This window comes from Maylandia zebra, linkage group LG12 (genome assembly GCF_041146795.1).
Source record: "Maylandia zebra isolate NMK-2024a linkage group LG12, Mzebra_GT3a, whole genome shotgun sequence".
Lineage (NCBI taxonomy): Eukaryota > Metazoa > Chordata > Actinopteri > Cichliformes > Cichlidae > Maylandia > Maylandia zebra.
This window is the reverse complement of record NC_135178.1, coordinates 4,702,159-4,723,604: the sequence shown is the minus strand read 5'-3', so window position 1 is coordinate 4,723,604 and position 21,446 is coordinate 4,702,159. Positions and strand designations below refer to the sequence as shown.

Below are 21,446 nucleotides of genomic sequence, written 5' to 3'. Positions count from 1 at the left end.
CATTCAGCTACTTAGCTAATTGCCCTAATTACTCCATAGCTGGATGGTCGAGAACGACCTTACTCGGAACACGTATAGGGGAGGATATTCTGAGAGAGCAAAAGTATGAACATCTTACAGGCATGCGTTTGGCATTTCAGACACCTGTTCATGGTCGTTTGAACGGAGGCATTAAGCAAGAGGCAGAAAACAATAGGCTCCACACTGAAGTCATAAGAAGGTCAGGCAACCCCAGCTGTTTTCAACAAGTTATGAGAAAAGTAACTCATAAGAGGCCAACTCAGAGCGGATCACATTTTATTTTAAAACACACAGAAGTTCATCACAGCAAACCTCTTCTCAGACAACCTTCGAATACACACATTTTGTGTAAATGGCAGCAATAAAGACAAATCACAGTCCTAATAGCCAAATATTTAAATAACACTTTTTGATTGCTGACATAGAGTTGATTATAAAATGCTTTAGAACTTCTAGACAAATAAGCCAATACAGGAGCAGCGAACAAGCACGTTTTTCTTCTCAAATGTGGGAGAGGATAACGATTCTGGCTTCAGTCTAAATGCATGAGTGAAAGCAACAGAAACATCTGCTGCAGACAGTTACTTTATTTATTTTTTTTGTCTAAATGTAACAAATAAAATTAGACTCATACAAGCATGGAAGTAAACATAACCTACTTTAACTAAGCTTTAACAAGCATCCACTGTCATAGCAAATTTATAGTTACAATATAAATTTAAAAAAACAGTTCTGCTGTGAATATGAGATCCACTAGGGTTTTACAGCACAGTGCCACAGTGTACGGTAATGTACAGCATGGGAACAAGTAAACCACAGCTGGAGGGCAGCAAAGAAGATGTAATCCTGTTGTAAAATTTCCTACAGCAGAGCTTTTTTTTCCATTTTATTTTTTTAATGTTACTTACAGGGCAGTTCTTCTCCCAGTGAAATACATTTCCTCCTGAACGGGCGACCCGACGCTGCCCTGTCAGAGCAGGTTAACCCCGTGTTTCAGCAGTCTGTGCCGGGCCTTGCTGGGTAGCGAGAAAGCGCTGTCCTGGTGGTTCGGGATGCCCGAGTTCCTCAGCGAGCCTCCGTTCTGCTGGAAGTAAGTCTCCTGGGCCACGCTGCGGGTGCCATACACAGCTGTGCTGGCATTCCTGCCGACATAATGTCACGCAGATTTAAATTTCAAGCCCGCTGTGCAACAAACAAACACACTAGAGAAGGCAAACAGTGTGGGAGGTTTTTACCAGTAAACATCAGCTGTCAGAGCGAGATCCACGCTAGTTAAGGGAAGGTTTAGGTTCAGAGGGATGAACGTGATAAACTGTCAAATAATCCCCCCTCCCTTCTAACCTTTACTTGAGTAGAAGAAGAAGAAGAAATCCCCCTGCCCCCTCCACCCTCTCACACCAAAAGCTACTGCATCATTGCCATGCTGACCTGATAATAGCCTCCTGCAGAGTCTCAGTGTTACAGAAATGCGAGTGAAGAAGTGATGTGGCTCTGACAAAGGGTTGATCCCAGGCTCCCCCTGACCGGCCAGACAGGTTGGCTGCAGAGACACACAATAACAGAGGCACATTAACCTGGACAGGCATGCCTGCAGCTCAAAAGAATGCTGATCACAGTCCTTGAAATTAGCAGTTAGCTCATGCAAAGACAATCTACCAACCCTCCCCCCTCCTAGCCCCACTGCCCTGGGTAGAGATGCAGGGACTTATACTCACTTCAGCAGAAAAGTGAAAGTTGGAAAACTGGAAGAGACAGAATGTTTGGGAATATCAGATATGAAAAAAAGCTGAAAAGACAAGCGCAGGGAGTGCCGAATATTTAATGCAGGGAGACAGCTGATTAGATATTTAAGGGGCAGTTATTACTTGTGAGCGTGCTCTGAATGCAGTCGAAATGGGCAAAGGTGTAGGGCCCTGGACCTCCCGGGGCACCCGGAGAGATGGTCCTCAGATGGGCCTCCAGTCCATTGAGTGAAGCCAGGCTGCTGTGATACTGGAGACAGATCGACAATGCCACGTATCAGCATGACAAAGGCAAAAACAACGCACTCATTTGCTTGAATTTAAATTGAGCTGCAGTTTGCAGAGGAAAGACAAAACACAGCCCTCACCACTTCCTCCATAGAAGTGGCGTCACTCATGAAGTGAGGCTCCACCAGCAGAGCCAGCACCAAGCCCTTCACTCTGTGCATGTACAACGTCATGGGGATCAGCGCATTCTCCTCTGAGGCGTCAGAGAGACGATGAGGAGGAGGAAGAAGAGGAGGAGGATCGCTCTTCCCTGCCTTGTGGCCTGAAACACTCCCACGGGAGACTCTGCTGTCTTCCTCCACCACCTTATCATCGTGCGGCTGCTCATTTCCAGACTCGACCGCTTGAAACTCAAACACACCCCCAAAAGCTCCCTCCACTTCTCCTCCATTTAGATGGGAGTCTTCTTCAAACACGGAGCCGTCTCCTTCACTGCGAATCTGGCTGCGACCACCTGTGCTGTCGCGGGAGCGGCTCTCTTCCGCCTCATCTTCAACAGTGTTTTCTCCATTTGAGAGAAACCTGAGCGACTGTGGAGATGGGTTGAGGGAATTGGCAGCGCTGTGGGACGAAGCCGGGCTGAACACATCGGAGTCTGACAAACGAGGGCTGAGGGACGCCTTCTGAGGAGGTTTGGATAAACTTGGATTTGACACCTGTGACTCAGGAGAAGGAGTGTCGGATAAAGTCCTTGACAGGCGGGTCTTCTTTGAGGGACCATCTCTTTGTGGCGTGGTAGGACAGCTGGAAGGTTTTAGAATGTCAGAACTGTGTAACAAAGGGATTCAAGCAGCTTGTTTAAATAAGCTTCACTGAATATCATCTGTAAAATAAATAAGGAGAAACCACCTGAAACCTTTGTCGACAGGAGCGGACTGCAGGTCCTGGAGTTCAGGCGCGGTCAGGAACACAGTTGTGGAGCTGACAGTACCGCTAAATGAGCTTGATGCACTTGTTCCATTAGGCCGCTGAGCCTACACAAAAAAACAAAAATATTATTATTATTTGTTGCTGCCTGTTATACAGCAGCAACACTTAAATGCAACAACCAGGAGCAGCAGCACTCCTTACTTCGGTGTCTTTCTGCACAATGACAATAAAGGCTCTCTGAGCACCTCTGAGAGTGAGAGCTGCATCATCAGCCCACTTTAATTATCCACCAGCCCACATCCTCCCAGGGAATCTAACAGGTTTGCTAGCTTGTGAGAACACCTGGCACCACACTGCAATTCTGCCTGCGTCTTTGCATTAGCTGCTTATAGCTGAGCTACCCCGGGGTCACAGCAGCAGCATACAGGATGAATCACTGCGTGTGCTGAGATTAGTTGTCATGGTTTACTCCAGTTTTTCTGTTTTCTGTCATTTATAGGTTTTATTCTTTATTCTTCAACACAGCCTGAACTGTCTTAGACGAGCTTTCTTATACTTTTCTTTAAATAGTCTTCAGGAATAGCTCACCAGGCTTCTTCACGGACAAGCTCTTCTTTTTGCCTTCTGTTCTGTCTGTCTGTCAAAACACTGCTTCAATAATGTTGATGTCCAGTCTCTGGAGTGGTCAGTCCATGACTGATGGTGTTCCACTGTGTCTTTTTTACCCCGGTTTAGGGCACTGGCTGTGTGTTTGGGATCATCATCATGCTGAAAAATGAAGCTGCTTCCAATAAAACACTTTTTGGCACAGTGGATGAAAATGATGGAACTCTACTGGGTTCATAACTCCATTAATTTTGACAAGATCTCAAAAACGACTGGTGGGAATGCAGTTCCAAACCATGACAGAGCCTCCGCTGTGTTTTATAGATGGTCACAGACACTCGGAGTGTCTTTGAAACAAAACTTTTACATTTGGAGATTTGGATTCATCACTCCATAAAACCTTTCTCCCCGTTTCCCTTCATTATTATTGGATTTTTCTCCCCTATTTCTTAAGTACATTGCTTTCAGATTCTATTAATCTGTTATAGATTAATAGGACACACTGCACACCATGTTGAGATACACCAAGTTTTCATCAGGCTGAAAATATGCCAACACTTAATATTCATTCATTTTTACAATGCATACAAGCTGCTGTTTCAAACTTAAACAATTTCTTGATTGTTTATAGCCCGTCCACGAGTGACGTTCTGCACTTTAACAGCAGGCCAAAGTTATGCTGTATTTTTTGTTACATTTTAGACATTATTAAAGATTGCCTGCGTCTTAGAGAAACAAATATATAGAGTCAGTGGAGACGTGGAAATATTATGCGTTTATAGACCTATCACATCAAAGAGAGTGACCCTGGATGAAGAATAAGTTATTCTCTGACTTCTAAAGTATGGCTTTTGCAGCTTGCTCAAATAAAGAAATTTGTCACAAAACACTAACTGCACAGTGCATCAATCAAGCATGGTGTCCTCACAGCGGAGGGACCTGCGAAGTACCCTTGAGCTTCCATCCCCTAATTATGTGTATGCGTGTGAATGGGGGAGGGGGCTGGTGCGTCTCGTCTTTTCAGGCTGCTTTACTTACGTTAACTTTTCATTATATCTACGATTTTACTACTGCTGATCTGAAGAAAAAAGAAAAAAAAGTTGAGGAAACCTCTGGACAGATGTTGAAGTCCTACCTTGGTGTATGTTTCACTCTCGTGAATCATGACCTTCATTGTGAGCCCTGGAGACATCTGTGTGCTGACAACTCTTTGAAGCAGATCACAAAAAAATACATTAAAAAAAATTTCTGATTTCAGAAGCTGACATTTAAAAGAAGAAGTCGTGGCCGTTCTCTTCAAACGCGAGCTCACCTTCCTCTGAACAGAATACATCCAGCTAACACTAGAGGGCAGCGCTGACAGGCCTGAAGAATGAGGGCCGCTTTGAGCAGGAGAAGAGGGTCAACCTGAGGAAATGAATCCGATGAAATGTTACCTGCAGCTCATGCAGAAATAAACAATAAAAAAAATGATTTTGCTTTTATATTATCATCTACTGAGCAAATCTCCAGCGTGTGCCCACTGTATTGTTTACATGTATCCTGGAGGCACACTAAATAAGCAGAAATGAACCGCTGATGGTTTGTCGAGCCATGCTGAGGTCTTACTCAACACCACAAGATGTTGTTATATATTCTGCCTTCTGAGTGGCGGCAGGCTAAAAGCAGAACCCCACATGTGACCTTTAGTACTTACGTTAGTCGAGTCGATGGTCTTCAAGCAGCTGAAGATGTGACTAAGCTCTGAGGATCCTGACTGCAGGTGAGAGAGGTACCTCGCCCACTGGGCTGCCAGGGTTTCCTGACTGTTGAGCTGCCAAGCAAAGGTCAAACTCGATGACAATGAGCATTTGGGGATTTTATTCAGACAGGTGGCAAATTAAAGGAAATTCAAACATAAAGGTGGCAGACCACTGTTTAACGGCACGGCCCGAAATGTCTCACATGGGCCGAGATTGCTCGCCTGCCACAGCGTGTGATTCACCTTGTTGTCATAGTCAGTGCTACGGATGAAGCACAGGGAGGCTCCTCAGAGAAGAGACCAGACATGAAGTTTGCACTGACCCTTCACACTAAGTCCACCCAAAACCATTTCAATAAAAAGCCCCACAGTGTTGCTGAAAGCCACACACATAAAGGTTTTTTTGCCCCTTTAACTTGTCACTGGTTGTGCTGTCAGACATCTTGATCTTTTTGTGACGGCTGATGTAAATGTTTCTTAAACCTACGTAGAACAAAGCAGAAGTATTTGTGCAGCTGCACCTGATAGCTCTGGCGGACAGGGCCGTTGTAGAAACAGAAGAGGTCTATCAGCTGGTCCAGGAACTCAGACACGCTGACAGTAGGGACATCCACCGAGCAGCCCAGCGCCTGGGGGAGAAAAGAAAACACATCCCCAGAATAACCATTAGGGAAGCCTGAAATATCACAAGAGGTTGCTGCTGGACCACCAGTAGAGCCCCACTCACCCAGAAGAAGTCGTCTTTCATGCGGATGGCGAACTTGTTGCGCCGCAGCCTGAGCGTGCGCGCTGGAGAGGAGGAGAGCTCGGAGACGCAGCGGCCCACGCCGGCGAGCTGCCCACACAGCAGCTCCTGTTTGTCTAGTGGGGTCTGACAGAGACATGTGATGCTTTCACAGACTTCTCTGAAATCAAGCTAAGAACATACGCACACAAATACAAGTGCTGGGAGATTGTTATCATCTTCGACACACTCCCTAACACACACACACACACTAGACGTGCAGCTTGCAGCACTTTGTGTCAGCCAGACCTCTTCAGGGTAGAAGTAGCAGATTCCGTCTCTTGTAGGATCAGCCTCTCCTCTGACCTTGGATCCATCATATAGGAAGAAATAGTTACACCTGCAGAAGTAAACACACACGAGTGGCTAAATGTGTCATTTAAGAAATAAAGAAGCAAGAAAAGACACATTTCAACCACGCAGTAGTAATACTGTGCTGGAAGCAAGCATCTAATTAACTTTGTGCATAAAGATATGTGTTTGGTTTGCTATAATAATGTAGTAGCTCACTATCAGCTAAGTAGCAAAGCCGTGTATGTTTATGGTCCATCCTGCATGCTGTAGCTGGTGTCTGTAGTAAAGGTGGCTCTCAGCGGATCTTACATTCTTGAATCTGGCTGCAGAAGCTCAGCCATGACCGACGCGAAGCCCCCAGGAGCCCCTCAGTATCTTGTATCCATCCGCCCGAGCAGGCTGCAGATGCACTCTGACACACACACACAACTACTAAAACACAAAAAGTGGAACTGATGTTTTATCCGCGAATTCTGATCTTAGTAATCGCCTGTCACGCCGCAGACGGTCCGCTGTTTGCCGCAGATCACTCAAAACACGGCCACGGAGCGTGTTTTCACGCCATGTTTACGTTTCGCTCGCCGTAAGTTTTAATTACTTCCACACAGAGAAGATATCGCCACTTGAGGAATGCAGGGCAGTCACACGCAGTGGAAATCATGTGAAAGGACGGCGAGCTCACAGGGACAAACTAGTGCGCCATTACGCTGCACATTACTAGAAAGGTGAAGACGAGAGTGTGTGAGGATTACTCACTGCTGGTTGGCGGATTGCCTCTTAGTGTCACATTGATTATGATCCCAGTGTCGGTGCTTTTACGTGAAATTGTTGTGAAAAGTGTCACTTTCTTCTTATTTTGTTTGTTTGTTTTGTAAAACCATCATGGCGTTTTCAGACAACGTGCTTCTTAAACATCTTTGAATGTATGAATCCTGCACAGTCAAATGTGTCTATTTTAAGCCATTTTTATTGGAAATGAACAGGATTTATGAAGGGCTAAAATCAAGTAATGATCAGCATTGCAAGCCTGGTTGCTCCTACTCCATATTTACAGTCTGTCCAGTTCTTTTTTGACACTTAAAACATCTTTATAGAAATGTGATATTTGTTTCCATGTTGGCCAGATCTCTCTTTAAAGAGACATTTTTTTAGTCTCAGTAAATAGTCCCTTTACCAAAACTTGATTGCAGCTTCTACTTTGTGACAGGGCCGTTCTTTCTGCCTCGGAATGACTTGATATCATTCATGAGAGTTATGTTTGAGGTGTTTTTGACAGATTATAGCCCAAGAAGTCATTTACAACTGTTTAAATTACTCTTTGATTTATGTGGAAACGGATGCTTTAGGTAGAACTTTTAAAAAAGACGAAGAAATCACATCCACACAAAACTAATGTTCTGTTTTTATTGTATTTTATTTTTAAATTAAACCGGTGGCACATTACATGGACCGTTTCTGTGTATTGCTCCATAAGACTTCGACAACAACCGATCATAAGCCTGGAAACGTGAGATGCCCGCGTGCTCTTCATCCTGGGAAAGGCAGTGCCAGAGGCTTTTGGCAGGAAAGGTGACCTCCAGCAGCTCCACTCTCGCGCACGGTGTTAAAGGTCGAGCGTGGATTTAAAACTGCGCAATAAGAACGCATTTGTAACGAGCCCCTCTCAGCATCACGCGTGTTTCCACTGGGACTGGATCGGAAAATTTTGAAACGCTCTACATCTTACAGCCGCTTTGACTTCACATTTTCCTCCGCAGAGCCATCGCACATCCGTTTCTCCGCTCTTGATTAATGATGGCTACCATTCGTGGGCCGTGAACGCGCACCGCTAGCCAGCCCATGGCTGCAGGAAAGCGCGATGACACTGGACTCAGCTGCTTATCAGGTGACAGAGTGAGACGTTTAAGCATGCAGCTGTTCAAAAGGAGGGACCCGAGTTTAATATTTTTGGCGAGGAAGCGCTGTTTTCACTCTCAGTCCAGCCCAGACATTTTGATTTAGTGTCCAAGCCTCCTGAGGACGTGCAGCTGCTGGGCAATGTCCACGCCTAACGGCGAACTCTGGACCCACAAACAGGCGCGCAGTGCACTGTGGGAGTCCAAGGACACACCTGTCTCTGTATAAAAGTCTTCACAACCCATTCTCCGGCACACCGGACTCAACAGCGATGATATGAAGTAGTAATAGTTACACTAAGCAGACACACTTTTACCAAAATTAATATTTAATCAACATAATGATTAACAGTTGACTTTTTTCTACTCTGAACCTCATGATTTTTACATCACTCTTTGGAGATAAATGTCAGAGAGTTAGAGCTGTTCATAGACAACGAGCAGACAACGATTCTTATAAACTGCGAAGTTTATGCGTTTGAAAATCACGTGACCCAGCGGCCTGTTTATTAGGAGGCCTCCAGCAGTGACAGAACAGTTAGCACCAATTTTCTGCGTGCTGGTGATTAAAAACAAAGAGTCAGCTTTGCTGTAGAAGGTTTCCAACTGAGCAAAGTGACTTAGATGTATCTGCATGGCAGCCATGATAAGAGCTGGTGAAATTCCTTGGACGCTAAAGATGCTCAGATGCTTCCTATCCTTTAGCAGAGGATAGGCTGGAGCGTCCTGTATTAAAAAACCAACATGACTGAGAAATGACGCAAGTCATCACATAATCTCCCGCGCTGAGCTTCGTTTAGGCAACCGCAAGAAAATGATGAACTGTTACAAATCTGTCATGTCATGAAGATGTCTCCTTGTGTGAGACACTGTGTGGTTTAATGAAGTATCTCTATAAATAACCACAACTGGCCGGAATAAAATCATCAAAACAGAACGAGGGTTCTGGTGGAACACCGACTGCATTAGCTGCATCTGCTTAGCAACGGCATCCATTAATGTGACTTCAGAGAAAGGTTAATAAAAGTGGATCAGCAAGAACTCTCTGTCACATCTTTCCTGGACCTCAGGATGTTTTCCAAGGAGCTTGAGAATTTCAATTTAAAATTTTAAGCATAAGATTTGGACCAGTTGTCACAAATACATATAAAAGGCCCTAAAAGTCTCTTCTGACATTAAAGCCATCTGTTGTTGCATTCGTTCATTTAAACCTGCTGTGGTAGAGTACAGTGAACATGGTGCTCTCACAGGCTCCACTTACATGCTACTGTGAACCCTCAAGCAGCCATGCTGCCTTCCATCAGTGCGCTTTAAACACTCTCGTGGTCTGAGAATCGGTGTACGGCAGCATCAGCACCGTTGCATAAGTTGTGTGATGCAATATTGCAAAAAAAAAGGGTAGTGACATGTATCATTACAACCCTGACCAGCATGTAAGAGATTATGCTGCCTACAGCTGCAGCCAACTACAACCTAAACACACCTCTGTGAGCGTGCCGGGGTAAAAGGCAACATGTCATTTCAACAAATTCTTGTTTTTCCACATAAAAGGATAGAAGTACTTTTGTTTTTTCCTTGCAATCACATCAGCTGCTTGTCAAGTAATAAGATTTCTTTCTCCAGCTTCCTCATTTTAAGTGCTCTGTAAGCCATCTCTTGGTCCCGGTTCTCAATCTCCTTCTTGAGGTAGGAGCAGTAGAGAGACCTGAGGTTTTCTGTCTGCTTCTGTGAATCAGATTACACAAAACATGCGCTCTTGTTGCATTCGTTTCTTCTCATTAGCACAGGACAGCTGTGACAAATGGACCTCACCTCTCCGCTTCTGCCACCAGCTGTAGCCCCGGCCGCGTTAGCGCCCTCCTGCAAGCTGCTGCCGTGAACGTCCTGTTAAAAAGAGCAATCCAGTCTTCACGCCAAGTACTCACAGGCAAAAGCTCCAGGAGATGCACGCGCAGCAGTACTCACCCCTTCAAACTGAGTGTCACTAATGTCCGTCTCGTCGCTGCTGAGGCTCTCTGGTTCAGTCTTTGTTATGGGCAGCAGCAGGACAGGGTGGCCCGACACTGCAGCAGCGAAGAAACATTTAAATAAGCCAATGTGGAAACTTTTGCAGGGATGCTCGTGAATTTCACCTACCGCTCATGAAAGAGCTGTCAGACACAGCTGCTGGGTCAATACAGGCGCCTCCAGGGAGAACCTCCACCCTCAGCCCATTGTCTTTGTGATGCAGCACGTCGTCCTCACCCGAGTTCAGAGACGGGGTCGCCGAGCCGCCCTCGTTTCTCATCATTGCAACCCTTTTCCTTTTTGCTGCACAGGGACAGATTTGACAGGTACGTAACACACCTGGACTTTACCGACTCTGAGCCAGTGCAGGAAGAGAAACACTGAATGTTATACAGCTCCGTCATGCTAGTGCATGTATGTGCATAAAGCATTTTAATGATGCGGAGAGTTCATAAGCTCAAAGATCATAAACTCATTCATTTAGACTTAATGATTTACAGAAAACCACAAAGAAAAACCTCTTTTACGAAGCAACTGCTGACTCGCTGAGATCAAAACTAAGACAAAGTGCTTGCACCTGTTTGCACAATGTTCTTGTGTTTGACTTTTACTTGCTGCCATGTCCTTTTGTAGCCACTGTCTGAGACCCTGTGAAGCAGGAAAAATAAAGATGATGTGTCAGTAGGGTCTATATTCAATAATTTGAATATAGGTCAATCACACTCACACGAGTGAATAAATGTCCTTACGCATTTATTTTATCAGCAATTCTCTGCCAGGCTTCCTCTCTGAGTTTAGAGGCACTGGTGGTGTTGGATTTAGCTGTTAGTATCTCTCTCTCCTCTTCATACAACTTCAGAATGAGCTCCTGCTCTTTGGAGCTGAAAAAATGCGCCCTCTCCTGTTTCCTCATTATCTGAAAATCTGTTTTAAAATAACACAGAAATATAAATGTACTATAAATGTGCACGAATGAGAGTCAAAAACCACGTGATGATTGTTGTTGGTTTTGATTGTTTTTTGGGGGTTTTGTTACAGTTTGTGTGATCTTGCACAAAGTCTCCTCACCTCCGTCTGCGTTCATGGATTTCGATCCGGGTTTCTGCGTGCGACTGATCTTCCCTTTGTGGAGGAGCGGGGACGCGCAGTTATCCGAGATGTTTCAATGCTAGATTTAGTAATCAAATCGTAACCCGCGGTCGCGAGACGGAGTAAAGCCGAGCTTGATCGATGCCACGGTTAGTTACGGCACGAGTCCCATCATCAGTTAGCCTCGAAAAAACCAGAAGCGGGCAAAGGTAAACGGTGTCATTGAGCTGTCTATCAGCGAGCTTTGTTAACCCTGGATTTTCTAATTCGGCTTAAAGCGCGTTCACGTGAAAGAGGTGGAGTCTGTAACAAAGAGCGAGTCACGTGCGCGAATCATCACATCATCACTGATAACGTTAATGGTTGTTGGGTCGGGACAAGCTTACGGAGCTGGTTTATAGACACTGGTGACCTGTGGAAAACGTAGGAGTCATGTCGGGTTTGGGGGGGTAGCCACAGACTGAACGGGCACAAGCCTGACCCAGATTTTACTGAGTGAGACAAAGAAAAGGGTTTTTTCTTTTATGTGTAACAGAGGAAGACAGGTGTGAACAATACACAAGAGCTGCTTCAGCGCTGGAGTTGCAGGCACTCCCTCAGCAAGACATCAAAGCTTTTACTGGGGAAAGAACACTCGTTACTGCCAGCTCCTCTATTAGGACTTCTCAGTGTCTGCTATGAACAGGGTCTATTAAGATTTTGTGTATGATCTAAAAGAAAAAACAAACGATATTAAACAATGATGGCTGCATAGTGTAGTGATTCACGTGACCGTGACCATGAAATCAACATGCTCTGCTACCTGTCGTGACTAAGGCAGCCGATGAGAGTAGCTTTATATTGAAGAATGATAATTATTTACAAACTGTAACTCCTGTGCTTTGTGAGTATGCTTTTTCAATAAAACTGCTGTTAGTAATTAGAAATTGGATCCAAACCTCTCACAAAAAAGGTTAAAATCTGGCCAGAACAGGCCGTCTCTGTGACAGGACTGTTTCATGGATACCGACTGGTCACTGTTTGAGAGCAAGAATGTAGAGGAACATACTGAGACTGGGCTGTTCTATTTCACTTTTTGCACTGGCAACATTATTGTCACAAAATACCGCCAGCTTTTCCCCAGCCAGGATGAGTGACGTGCGGCTCCTCCTCAGAGTCTGCAACAGCACCTACAGGCCAAAGGACAAGGTGCAGTATTCCAGTGCCAGAGCAAACCCAAAGCAGGGCATTGGAACTGCCAAGGACATGTACAGGGTAAACAAACAACAGCCCAACTGGGTAATTCTACTTATTTTCTAACTGGAAATAAAATGGGTCAAACTGCATGGATACATACAAGAAACATGAAGTGAGGTAATAGAAGTTACTTTATTTATGTTAAGTCAGACATTTTGTATAATGGTCCAGAACAAAGGAGCTATTGGTTCAGGTGCCCTGTGTTAAGAGCACAGAGGTAAAACGATTAAAGAGGAAAGAGTAAACTGTGAATAGGAGTGTGGTCCAATAACAACTGCTTAACAAGGACTGATCCCATCTGTGACATCTGGAGGTTTGTTTTTTACTCATGTCCCTCATAGCCATCAGGAAGAGGATTCACATGTGGGTTGTGGAAAAGACTTTTGTTGCCATCACCCCAGGGGAAACGCTAATGGGAGAGGAAGCATAAGAAAAACATAATTAAGTCAAAAATAATGTTGTTGTTTTTTTAAAGGCAGCACTTAAAATTACAAGTCTCATGAAGTCAGACCTTGCTGCGAATGCGGAGATGGGTGTAGGGGACAAACTCTGGTTGCTCATGGCTGTGGTGCTGCTCCTTCAAGAATGTGTTCAACATGCAAACTCCAACACCTGGAAGGGCAACCACGAAGGTGAGGATCTTCCAGGTCTTACCTGGGGATAAGAAATCAGAATTATTTAACTAACAAGTAACAATAGAAAGAAGAGCGAAAGAGAAGTAAAATGATAACAATGTGCTGACATCTGACACTGTTAGATCATATGAACGCCCCTGAGACAGTCGACAGAGCATGCCCTTGACCAGAACTAAATCCAAGAAATACAACCAGTTTAACTCACTAAAAGACAGTTACATTCAAATCTGGTCCAAAAATACACCATATAAAAAGGCCCCACTGGATGCATGTTGTTACTTTCAGCTGTAAGATTTCTGATAAGATTCTGTAAGATATGACCTCACTTAGTGAATAGTTAGACACGGTTTAAAGTCTCTCTTTTAAAAGACTGTCAATGCGAAATGCAAAATTAACTGTGCATTTATACAAGAACAGTTCAACTTCCTTGCATCTCCACAATTATTCAACTCAAGTCAATTCAGTTCAAAGCTGTCCTTTTCCTTCCTGCTCAAAACGCATGCCTATCCTCTCTTTATCTTAACACTGGTCTGCCTTTCTCGTGTTGAAATAAATACTTCCTTTACAAGCTGTCGGTCATAACGATTATCAGGTGTCTTTGTGACTATCCTTTCATCTTTTGTTGCACTTTAGCTCGTAAGACATGCTGTTCCGTCACACTGCTCCACTTTTAAATCATATTAACTAACAGACTGCGCTGCTGTGAGACACAGACAACAACAAATGCAAGAAAATCACAAGTTTCGGGGGGCAGCGACTACGTGCTCTCCTCTCAAGGATGCATTGCTACTGCTAATGCTAACGCTAGCTAGCTCAGCAAGGTCACTGGATCTAACATAACAGGTCGTCTTAAAGCCAAAACAAATTAAATGCAACCACTTGTGTAAAATAGAGCGTTATAATTACCTGACTGCTCGCCGTGTCCGGCAGCGGCAGAGAGCTGACGCCGGGTTTGGGTCAAAGAAGACCTCAGCAACACTTGAGAGAAACGTCCAAAGGCCGCCATTTTCCTTTCTGGCTGACGAATAGACCGGAAGAGGTTTGTACACATGCGTGACGTAAAGGCCAGACAACTGTGAGCTCTGCTGTGTCACCAAGCGGCGAGATGGAGAACTGCAGCCTGCATTTCACATTAATACAACACAGCTGTAACCGTGATCTGTTTTCTCTGATTTCATGTGATGTGAGGTTTTCTATATGTATCATTCGTATATATTTAATCCCTATAATATCCTGAATATTTATAATTGGGCTATTTGTATTTATTAAAGGTATTTCTCATATTTTGTAACTTTGTAAAATATTGTTATATATAATTTAGTTCAGCCTCCCCTCAGTTTCTGTATATTGTATATTGAATGCAAAATTCAATTCAATTCAATTCAATTTTATTTATATAGCGCCAAATCACAACAACAGTCGCCTCAAGGCGCTACAATAATACATACAGAGAAAAATTCAACAATCAAATGACCCCCTATGAGCAAGCACTTTGGCGACAGTGGGAAGGAAAAACTCCCTTTTAACAGGAAGAAACCTCCGGCAGAACCAGGCTCAGGGAGGGGCGGCCATCTGCTGCGACCGGTTGGGGTGAGAGAAGGAAGACAGGATAAAAGACATGCTGTGGAAGAGAGACAGAGATTAATAACAAGTGTGATTCAGTGCAGAGAGGTCTGTTAATACATAGTGAGTGAGAAAGGTGAAAGGAAAGGAAAAACTCAATGCATCATGGGAGTCCCCCAGCAGTCTATGTGCAGCAATTTATGTAGCATGCAATACAGTTTATATGGAGGGAAAAAAATATTTCTAATGATCCTGAAAGTCACCTCTATTCTTCAGCACAGCCTGAACTGTCTTAAGCAAGCTTTCTTCTAATTTCTTTAAGTAGTCTGTCACGCTGCTCCAGTAATGTTTGGGATCCTTTCCACATGGTATTGCATGGTGGATCAAAATCTGATTGTACTTTTCTGTGTTTATAATTCACTCAAATTTGATTAGATCCCCAACACCACTGTAGCTAGTTTTTTTTTTTTTGACTTTCATTTTTTTTTGTTACAGCCCCTAAATTCTCTCAACTTCACCCCAAGAGAATGATTCATGAACCTTAAATAACTATAACACATTATGAACGTCTCCTGTGCCTGGAATGTGTTTCTCTTTAAACAGGGGAGGATTTTGTGGGGTTGCATGGTCAGAGTCCAGATACGCAGATACTCTGGCTGATCAAGGTGAGTGATAAGTTTTATTGGTTGGGATTGTTTGCTCTTGATATGGCTTTGCAGGCTTAGACTAGTGCATGACACAGGGGGTTATAAATGTAATCATCTAAATATCAATAAATACAACAAGTATTTACATAATTTAAATTTACAATAACTCAAATTTTAGCTGTACACCTTTGAAAGTGTTTGCTTTTAGACTATTAAAAGACCAGCGTCTATTTATTGAACCATTAATAGTTAACATAATATGAGGCCTAAAAACAAACAAGAACCATTTGGTTAACCTCTTGTAGTCTGATCATGTCTCTAGACTGAATCCTGGTAACTGCGCTTTAAGTACTTATGCACACATTTGCATCTGCTGATTTCTTTCAGCAATGGAGCTTCAGTATCACCAGGTTGGATCTTTGGATAGAAGCTCTGTCCATGAAAACACCACAAAGACAGGTAACATTTTCACGTCACTTCATTTTAATCAAGTAGTTTCCAGTAGTTTCCAGTGATTTGGTTGGTTACTGTTTGTAGGTATGAAGAGGATTGTGATTTTTGTGCTCTATGGCCTGCTGGTGCTGCTGTTGTTGAGTCTGCTGCTGGTAACTGGGATCAAATGTACGACTATAGTCCACATTGACCACAGTCAAGTAAAGCTGGTTCATTCATATATTATTACATAACTGTATAAGAATCTAACCTTTTTCTTTCTATCATTCCTTTATCTTAAAGTTTCACAGTTAAGCAGGGAAATCACAGATCTCAAACAGTATCTTGGGAAAACGAACCATGGAGGAACAACATCAGCTCTCAGTTCAGGTTAAAAAACAAAATGATATCTGGTTTGAATATGTGCACACATAAACCTTTTAGTCCTCTTCACAATCTTGCGCTGTCGTTTTGTGGTTTTCCACATTTAAGGCGAGATGACAGTTCACAGTGACGCCTTAGAGGAGCTCACCCCAGTTAGAGGTATTAAACCGCATGCTTTTAAATCATTTATATCAGATTTTATTTCTTTTTACAGTCAACATATGCTAATCGTTATCATAATAGGAACATGCAGCGAAGGCTGGGTGTCTTACCAGAGTAGCTGTTACCTGGTATCCATCACCAGTATAACCTGGAGCAAAGCAGAGGAGCAGTGCAAAGCACACGGAGGACACCTGCTGGTTCTGAACACTGCGGAGGAATTGGTGAGCTCCTTATCACATCAGCTTGCTGTGAACATGCCAGTTAAGAAGCACACATAGTCTTAAACAAAGGGGTTTTTTAATCACTTCTAGGACTACATTTCCAGAATTGTTCCAATCAAGTATATCTATTGGATCGGACTCGTGGAACGACATCACGAGGGACAGTGGAGCTGGGTGGACGGAACTGACTACAGGTCAACCCCAACGTAAGAGAAATGTAACAAAAAAAAGTAAAGACAGATGAGTGGGAGGAACAAATCGAGGCAGAAGGAAGTCATCACTGTGTGTGGCATCATTATTTCTCCTCCCTCTTCTGATTGTGTTCAGTTTCTGGGATGAAGGTCAGCCAGACGACTGGGAATACAGAGAGAATGGAGAGGACTGCGGGCAGCTTCATCCGCCTGAAAGACGTGAACGCAGGTTGTGGAATGATGCCGACTGTAACATCACGTACCGCTACATCTGTGAGAAAAGGGCATGAGGAACAGGGGAACGCCCTGAGATGGCAACCCCGCCCCTTCCTCGCCAGCAAGGCAGACCCTGCATGGCAGGCAGGAGTCCAGAATGATGGAAAAGATGTTACTGGTGCTGATGTGTCACAGAAATAGATGAAACGTGCATGTATGTCTTTAAGTCTTTTCTTGGACAATAAATAAATAGCTATGGAAACAATAGCACTTCTATTCATTTACTGATGTTTTATTTTTTCAAATGATGATGCCCTCTTCAGCTCACTGGCAGCGGTCACTCGGGATGTCAGCATTTTCCTCACTGTAACCAGCCTCACTGAAGCACATGGCTGCATTCCTGTCACACTCGCAGATAAATTTCTCACACGGATCGTTGTCATCTACAAGGGGAAAGGCAGAGAAGACGGTTGAGTGTTTGCTGTACACAGTAAGAGAAAATCTAGCTGTAGACAAGGTTGATCGATAGTACACTGCTGTTGTTGTTAACACTCACCCAGGCAGGTGATAGTTTTGCTGGCCTTGTCACAGTTATAGCTGTATATTTCAGTGTAGGGGTTGTCCAGGATGGCCCAGCAGTCATCGTGCTGCATGGCATCACTGTAGCACTGGTCGTGGACCTGACAGCACCTACAACAAACACAGACCATTAAAGCAACCCTTTTAAATTTACTAATTTTCTTTATCTATATCTATCTGTGTCTATAACAAGCAAAAAGCAAACATTAAAAAATATGTCTGTAACAGTGCGGCTCAGTCCATGGAGACATTTTTAACGCCTTGAGTTCACTAATCAATTTTATCTAATGAGCTTTTAATTAATAAAACAAAAAGAGATAATAAAGCAAAGTTGCACAAGAAACGCTTTTCACTGAACACTGTAAATTCTAGCTAAATTCCATTAATGCAATAGATTTAATTTACACATACAACTGAATGGCTTTTCTGAGGAAACAGTTACTGTGAGCACAAAGGCTCATGGGACTGTTAATGTTCAAATAATGAATTAAGTAGTTTTGTGGTCCTCATGTGGTTTCTACTGTTTGTGTGGCTGAGAAAAGACAAGTTTAACTCGTGTCTGCCATGACCAAGATTAGAGTGAATAAAGATTTCCAGCCTGTGTTCAGCTAAGTAATAATCATGCAGTTGTGCAGTTTGTGGGAAATCTCCTCACATGTGATATTAACACTGCAGAAAAACACTCTTGGGTTTAATGACATTTTTTTTGATACATCCACTTGGATTACATAAACTATTTGCTATTCCTGCTAAGTTTGTTTAAATACTTTGTGCGATACACCGTATAACTCACAGTGACTGTGGGAGACTCAGAGGTGGATATCTCACTGGGGGACAGAACGTGGCAGGCAGCATGAGCAGTACGACTCCAGCAATCTTACCTGTCAAGCTCATCAACAGGTGTGCCAGAGCCTCCCAGCCCGCAGTAGCAGCCGTAATCAGCGTAGTCCAGCGCTGGCCAGCTATCGGGTACCGTGCACAGGATCATGGACCTGAACTGCCACAGAGCTCGATAACCCAGCACTACGAGACCCAACAGAGACATGTAGCAGGTTCACATCCCAGAACTGTCTGGCATTGCATCAGGCAAAATCAAAACTCAAGCCTCTTGGGAGATTTTCTGATATCAGTTTCACTGAAAGAGAGCTGTCATGACAAATACTTTTAAACTTACGAGCTGGGAGGCCGAAGAGCACAATGAGCAGAGAATGACTCAGATGCATTTTACTGGAGAAGTGTCTCAATGGTCTTTGGGGTAAAGCTGTTGCTTTATATTGACCGTCCAACTGAGAGGTGGTCCTGCTTTGACCAGCTGCTGGGACTCATCCAGTCCCTTATTTAATACCTTATACAACGTATATGGATCCACATGTATTGTAAATAAGCAACAGGTGCATACACAATCACATGCATATAAGAGCAAGCACAAACACATTAATGCTTTTTATATTTGGTTGATTTTTTTTTCTGTTGTGTAAAGTTTAATTTCCTTTGATCTTATATGCACACCGAACACAAGCAAGGTGCAACCGAAGGTCATGAGAGCTGTGCCAAATGTTAGCTATTTACACAGGTGCATGTTCAAGTTTTAATTTGACTCCAGGTAATCCAAACCCAAGGGAGCACAGAGTAAGCAGAAAATGTAGAAATACATTATAGACCACGTTATTCAGGAAAATTTTAAAAAAAGAAGCCCAAATAGGGTAATTGGGTAACTTTATAACAATGTCAGGCTGTTAAGCATTAGTAGGATATTAGTAAGGTATTGGTGCAGTATTGGTAAGTGCTTAATTCACCATTCCTCCTCCTTAGTGTGTGATAATTATCCGTCTGTTGCTGTTACACCGTGTACAGCAGTCACTGTTACCACATCACTTCTAGTATCATACATTGCCTGGAAATTAGGCTAAGAATGACAGAGATGATTTTTTTCCTGAACATTCACGAGGAATCATTTCCACAACTGGACGACTCGTGCTGAGTTATGGAGCACATAATAGGTTACTAGTGGAGTCCATGAGAAGATAAATGCTGTCTTTTTAGGAGTCATGTTGGAGACAGGAAATGGAAATGCTTGTTGTCTTTTTATTGCTTCTGCTCAGAGAAACACTCAAGTATATGTAGCTTTAGTATACATGCAGCAGTTTTGTTCAAAATAAGAGAGCATAACATGAAAACACAGAAGGCCACATATCTCAAAGTTTCTATGAGTGAATACAGTTGTTTTACTGGTGCAACAGAGCAAAGCCTAACAGCAACGGTCCTATTGAACAGTTGTATCCTGGTGTAACTTAACTGTCATGGCTCTGCTGGTGGTTCTCTTTATTAATGATGCTTTTAAGACTGCTGCTTTTTGTGAGTCTCCCAGAGATCATTTTTGTGTCTTCTTTGATCCACTCTTTGGGTCTTTGTGAAGCAAGGCTGTTTACAGCAGTTACGGTCACAGCACGGACACAGACAGCCTAAATAGGCTCAGCAGTGTTGCCTGTCACAGTCACCAGCAGGTGTGCTAAAGCCTCCAGGCCTGGAGTACCAGTCATTGCTCACTGAATCAAATAAGAGCTACACTACAGAGCAGTCACATTTTAGCATGTAATGTCTCCAGAATGTTTTCAAGATTTCCAAGATGTCAAAGATGTTGATTAAAAAATGCAGAGGTCTTTAAAGAGTAGAGGGATGTTATTTCTTGGACATTTGGGGAATTTCAAAAAAGTTAGGGTTAGGGCTGGGTCTCCAGCTCCCTCAGCACAGGGAGGCTGTTATACTGCCTCCCTGTGGTCACTTACAATAGTTACTGTGCAGCAGTAGCACAGTGCAAGAAGAATGAATTTATAGAAAATAATTCAAGCAGATTAAGAGAAGCTTTGGGGGATTATCTTAATGCGCATTGAGGTTCTGGCATGTTACTTATGTCAGGTTTCCACAAATATTTGCTGACCTTTTTTTTTTTTTTTTTTTTTTTTTTTTGGCCTGTCCCGTTTGGCTCTTTTGCCCTCAGAATTGTTGTCTAAAGGCAAAGAAAGATGCCCAACGGATTTACTTTACCAAATTGACCATCCCAGCCTTGCCGTAATGGTCCATTTGATTCACCTTTTATTGTTTATTTTATTTTCACTTGCTTAATACGGGACAGACTTGACTGGGGGAAAGAAGGGGAGAAAGAAAAAGGGAAAGAGAAACAGCTGAGAAGAGGGACGGGGGAGAAGGGCAAAAAAAACAAACAAACAGAATGAGCAGAGAAAAAAAAAGAGAAAAAGAAATAAAAAAATGCATATATCAATCACCTGGATCACCTGTTGAGAAAGAAAAAAGAAAACAAGCAGAAGAGAACAAGAGTAATAGAATAAACAGCATCACAATGATATATGGGAATATGACAGTAAATACTAAATATTAAACATTATTGTGCAGCACATAAGATCAACAGAACACAGTGTGCTTTGAGGTAGGAGCCAAAAAGGGTGTAGTTTGTGGGTGTGATCACCCGTGTGTACACCTGTGAGCATGGACGCGCTTGTTTTTTGTTTTTTTAAAAGGTTCCTTCATGTAATGATCTGCTAGAGGGTGTGGGGGGGCCACAGCCCCGTCCTCCAGGGCATGAAGCAGGTATGGAGGAGATCAAAACTCCAGACATATTTGCTGACCTTTAAACACACTCCTAAACCTTGTGGAAACCTTCACAGAAGAGTTGTAGTTGTTATAGCTGCAAAGGGTGGGCCAACATCATATTAAACCCTGTGGGATGTCACTCAAGTGCACATACGTGTGAAAGCAAACGAGCAAATGCTTTTGGCAATACCTAAGTAAATATCAGCTTGACAAATGTAAACTGCACAGTAGAGG

At 43.3% G+C, this 21,446-nt stretch overlaps 5 protein-coding genes across 6 annotated transcripts; 1 reads left to right on the top strand and 4 right to left on the bottom strand.

The window, feature by feature from the left end:
* Window positions 1-280: 280 nt before the first annotated feature.
* hps4 (HPS4 biogenesis of lysosomal organelles complex 3 subunit 2) lies at window positions 281-6,989 on the bottom strand. 2 transcript variants are annotated; one of them, XM_004558515.6, is made up of 12 exons: window positions 6,656-6,986; window positions 6,302-6,392; window positions 5,996-6,139; window positions 5,790-5,897; window positions 5,224-5,340; window positions 4,840-4,934; window positions 4,663-4,735; window positions 2,901-3,025; window positions 2,132-2,795; window positions 1,887-2,013; window positions 1,450-1,561; window positions 281-1,163 (listed from the first exon to the last, which is right to left on the bottom strand). In XM_004558515.6, the coding sequence occupies exons 1-12, from the start codon at window positions 6,685-6,687 to the stop codon at window positions 992-994; spliced, it is 1,860 nt and encodes a 619-aa protein (XP_004558572.3). In that variant the 5' UTR covers window positions 6,688-6,986; the 3' UTR covers window positions 281-991. The 2 variants fall into 2 exon arrangements, with proteins under 2 accessions (XP_004558572.3, XP_004558573.3); XM_004558516.6 differs by lacking the exon at window positions 281-1,163 and adding an exon at window positions 1,737-1,763 and having other exon boundaries at window positions 1,472-1,561; window positions 6,656-6,989.
* A 416-nt stretch (window positions 6,990-7,405) lies between these two features.
* LOC101470150 (uncharacterized) lies at window positions 7,406-11,694 on the bottom strand. The gene is made up of 7 exons (XM_004558517.4): window positions 11,317-11,694; window positions 10,998-11,172; window positions 10,826-10,896; window positions 10,378-10,551; window positions 10,207-10,304; window positions 10,054-10,125; window positions 7,406-9,966 (listed from the first exon to the last, which is right to left on the bottom strand). The coding sequence occupies exons 1-7, from the start codon at window positions 11,330-11,332 to the stop codon at window positions 9,823-9,825; spliced, it is 750 nt and encodes a 249-aa protein (XP_004558574.1). The 5' UTR covers window positions 11,333-11,694; the 3' UTR covers window positions 7,406-9,822.
* A 992-nt stretch (window positions 11,695-12,686) lies between these two features.
* cox6a1 (cytochrome c oxidase subunit 6A1) lies at window positions 12,687-14,271 on the bottom strand. Its single transcript, XM_004558518.6, has 3 exons — window positions 14,115-14,271; window positions 13,085-13,227; window positions 12,687-12,982 (listed from the first exon to the last, which is right to left on the bottom strand). The coding sequence occupies exons 1-3, from the start codon at window positions 14,257-14,259 to the stop codon at window positions 12,896-12,898; spliced, it is 375 nt and encodes a 124-aa protein (XP_004558575.3). The 5' UTR covers window positions 14,260-14,271; the 3' UTR covers window positions 12,687-12,895.
* Window positions 14,272-15,485: 1,214 nt separating this feature from the next.
* asgrl1 (asialoglycoprotein receptor-like 1) lies at window positions 15,486-17,291 on the top strand. Its single transcript, XM_004558520.3, has 7 exons — window positions 15,486-15,877; window positions 15,956-16,039; window positions 16,154-16,240; window positions 16,343-16,393; window positions 16,478-16,617; window positions 16,708-16,823; window positions 16,945-17,291. The coding sequence occupies exons 1-7, from the start codon at window positions 15,808-15,810 to the stop codon at window positions 17,096-17,098; spliced, it is 702 nt and encodes a 233-aa protein (XP_004558577.2). The 5' UTR covers window positions 15,486-15,807; the 3' UTR covers window positions 17,099-17,291.
* Window positions 17,252-18,903, bottom strand: pla2g1b (phospholipase A2, group IB (pancreas)). The gene is made up of 4 exons (XM_004558519.5): window positions 18,778-18,903; window positions 18,485-18,626; window positions 17,581-17,714; window positions 17,252-17,467 (listed from the first exon to the last, which is right to left on the bottom strand). Exons 1-4 carry the CDS (start codon window positions 18,824-18,826, stop codon window positions 17,349-17,351), a joined length of 444 nt encoding a protein of 147 aa, XP_004558576.1. The 5' UTR covers window positions 18,827-18,903; the 3' UTR covers window positions 17,252-17,348.
* Window positions 18,904-21,446: the final 2,543 nt, after the last annotated feature.